At 35.8% G+C, this 1,043-nt stretch overlaps 1 protein-coding gene across 1 annotated transcript; it reads right to left on the bottom strand.

The window, feature by feature from the left end:
* Nucleotides 1–234: 234 nt before the first annotated feature.
* LOC145787218 (protein FAM200C-like) lies at nucleotides 235–831 on the bottom strand. Its single transcript, XM_082598942.1, has one exon. The coding sequence runs from the start codon at nucleotides 829–831 to the stop codon at nucleotides 235–237; it is 597 nt and encodes a 198-aa protein (XP_082455068.1).
* Between the last annotated feature and the right edge of the window lie 212 nt (nucleotides 832–1,043).

Raw genomic sequence — 1,043 nt, 5'->3', positions numbered from 1 at the left:
GTGTCCAGTCAACCATGCGAAGTCAAAAATGCAAAACATCCTTTTGTATCTGGATTTAACTTAGCAAATATCAAAAACAGGCTGTTTATTTGCTGAAGACACGATTGTTCTTGACGGATTCTGTGAAAAATAATGTCTACTCAAATGTCCTAAATAACTATGATAAAAGCACACAAGAATGTTTAAGTTTTTTTTTTCTTTTATTAATAATTGACACGCAATTTCAACAGTCAATCAGTGAGACTTTTGTGCTTGCTTTCCACGAACAATTTTAGAAATTCTTGGAACAGTCCTTGAAAGAGCTACTCGCATGTCGTCTTCCTGAACTAAGATAGCTCGAATTTCATCTGCTACCTGATTTAAAATATCCTGGGACATGTCACTTATACGACAACGTACTGTATCGTTTGACAAAGAAATTTTCTCAAATTTTCTTTTTTGTTTTACTCCACAAACAAGTTCAACCATGTCCATAGCGCACGGTTTGATAAGTCGTTCACAAATTGTATGTGGCTTCTTTTCTTTTGCTATTCTATAAGCAACACGATATGATGCTTCCAATCCTGATTTGTCTTCGGAACAGAATCCTAACTTAGGTAGTGTTTCTGCAGCACGAAATCGAGCACGTTTAGCGAGCAAAGACTTATGGTCGTCATGCACATGTGTGGAATGGCATGAAGTAAAATGAGCTTTTAAAATTGACAGCTTCATGGAACCATTACCAAGCCCATTCGAGCAAAAGATACACTGAGGTTTTTGAACATCATCTGTCGTAATAAAGTCGAGCCCAAAGTCAACATATGATTCTAAATAAGTTCGCTTCTTCGACATAACAACTGCAGGTTATTTAACTTATTTATTCACTTCAAAATAATTCATTTTCAAAAGACTTTCATTTATATTAGACGTTCACTTTAATTTATGATTCAATAAATTTACCCCCTCGGTAGGTGAAATTTACCTCCAGGGGGTAAATTTACCCCCGGCTAAGAACCCCTGCTATAGAGTAAGTAAAATCTGTGGTAAAAGTACTATAGGTGAAG

The sequence above is a fragment of the Aplidium turbinatum genome, chromosome 18 (assembly GCF_918807975.1).
Source record: "Aplidium turbinatum chromosome 18, kaAplTurb1.1, whole genome shotgun sequence".
NCBI lineage: Eukaryota > Metazoa > Chordata > Ascidiacea > Aplousobranchia > Polyclinidae > Aplidium > Aplidium turbinatum.
The sequence above is the reverse complement of the archived record's forward strand: the minus strand, read 5'-3'. Positions and strand labels throughout refer to the sequence as shown.

Bases quoted from the DNA above. Each gene is read 5' to 3' on its own strand.
- LOC145787218 (XM_082598942.1), bottom strand. From the start codon at position 831: ATGTCGAAGAAGCGAACTTATTTAGAATCATATGTTGACTTTGGGCTC.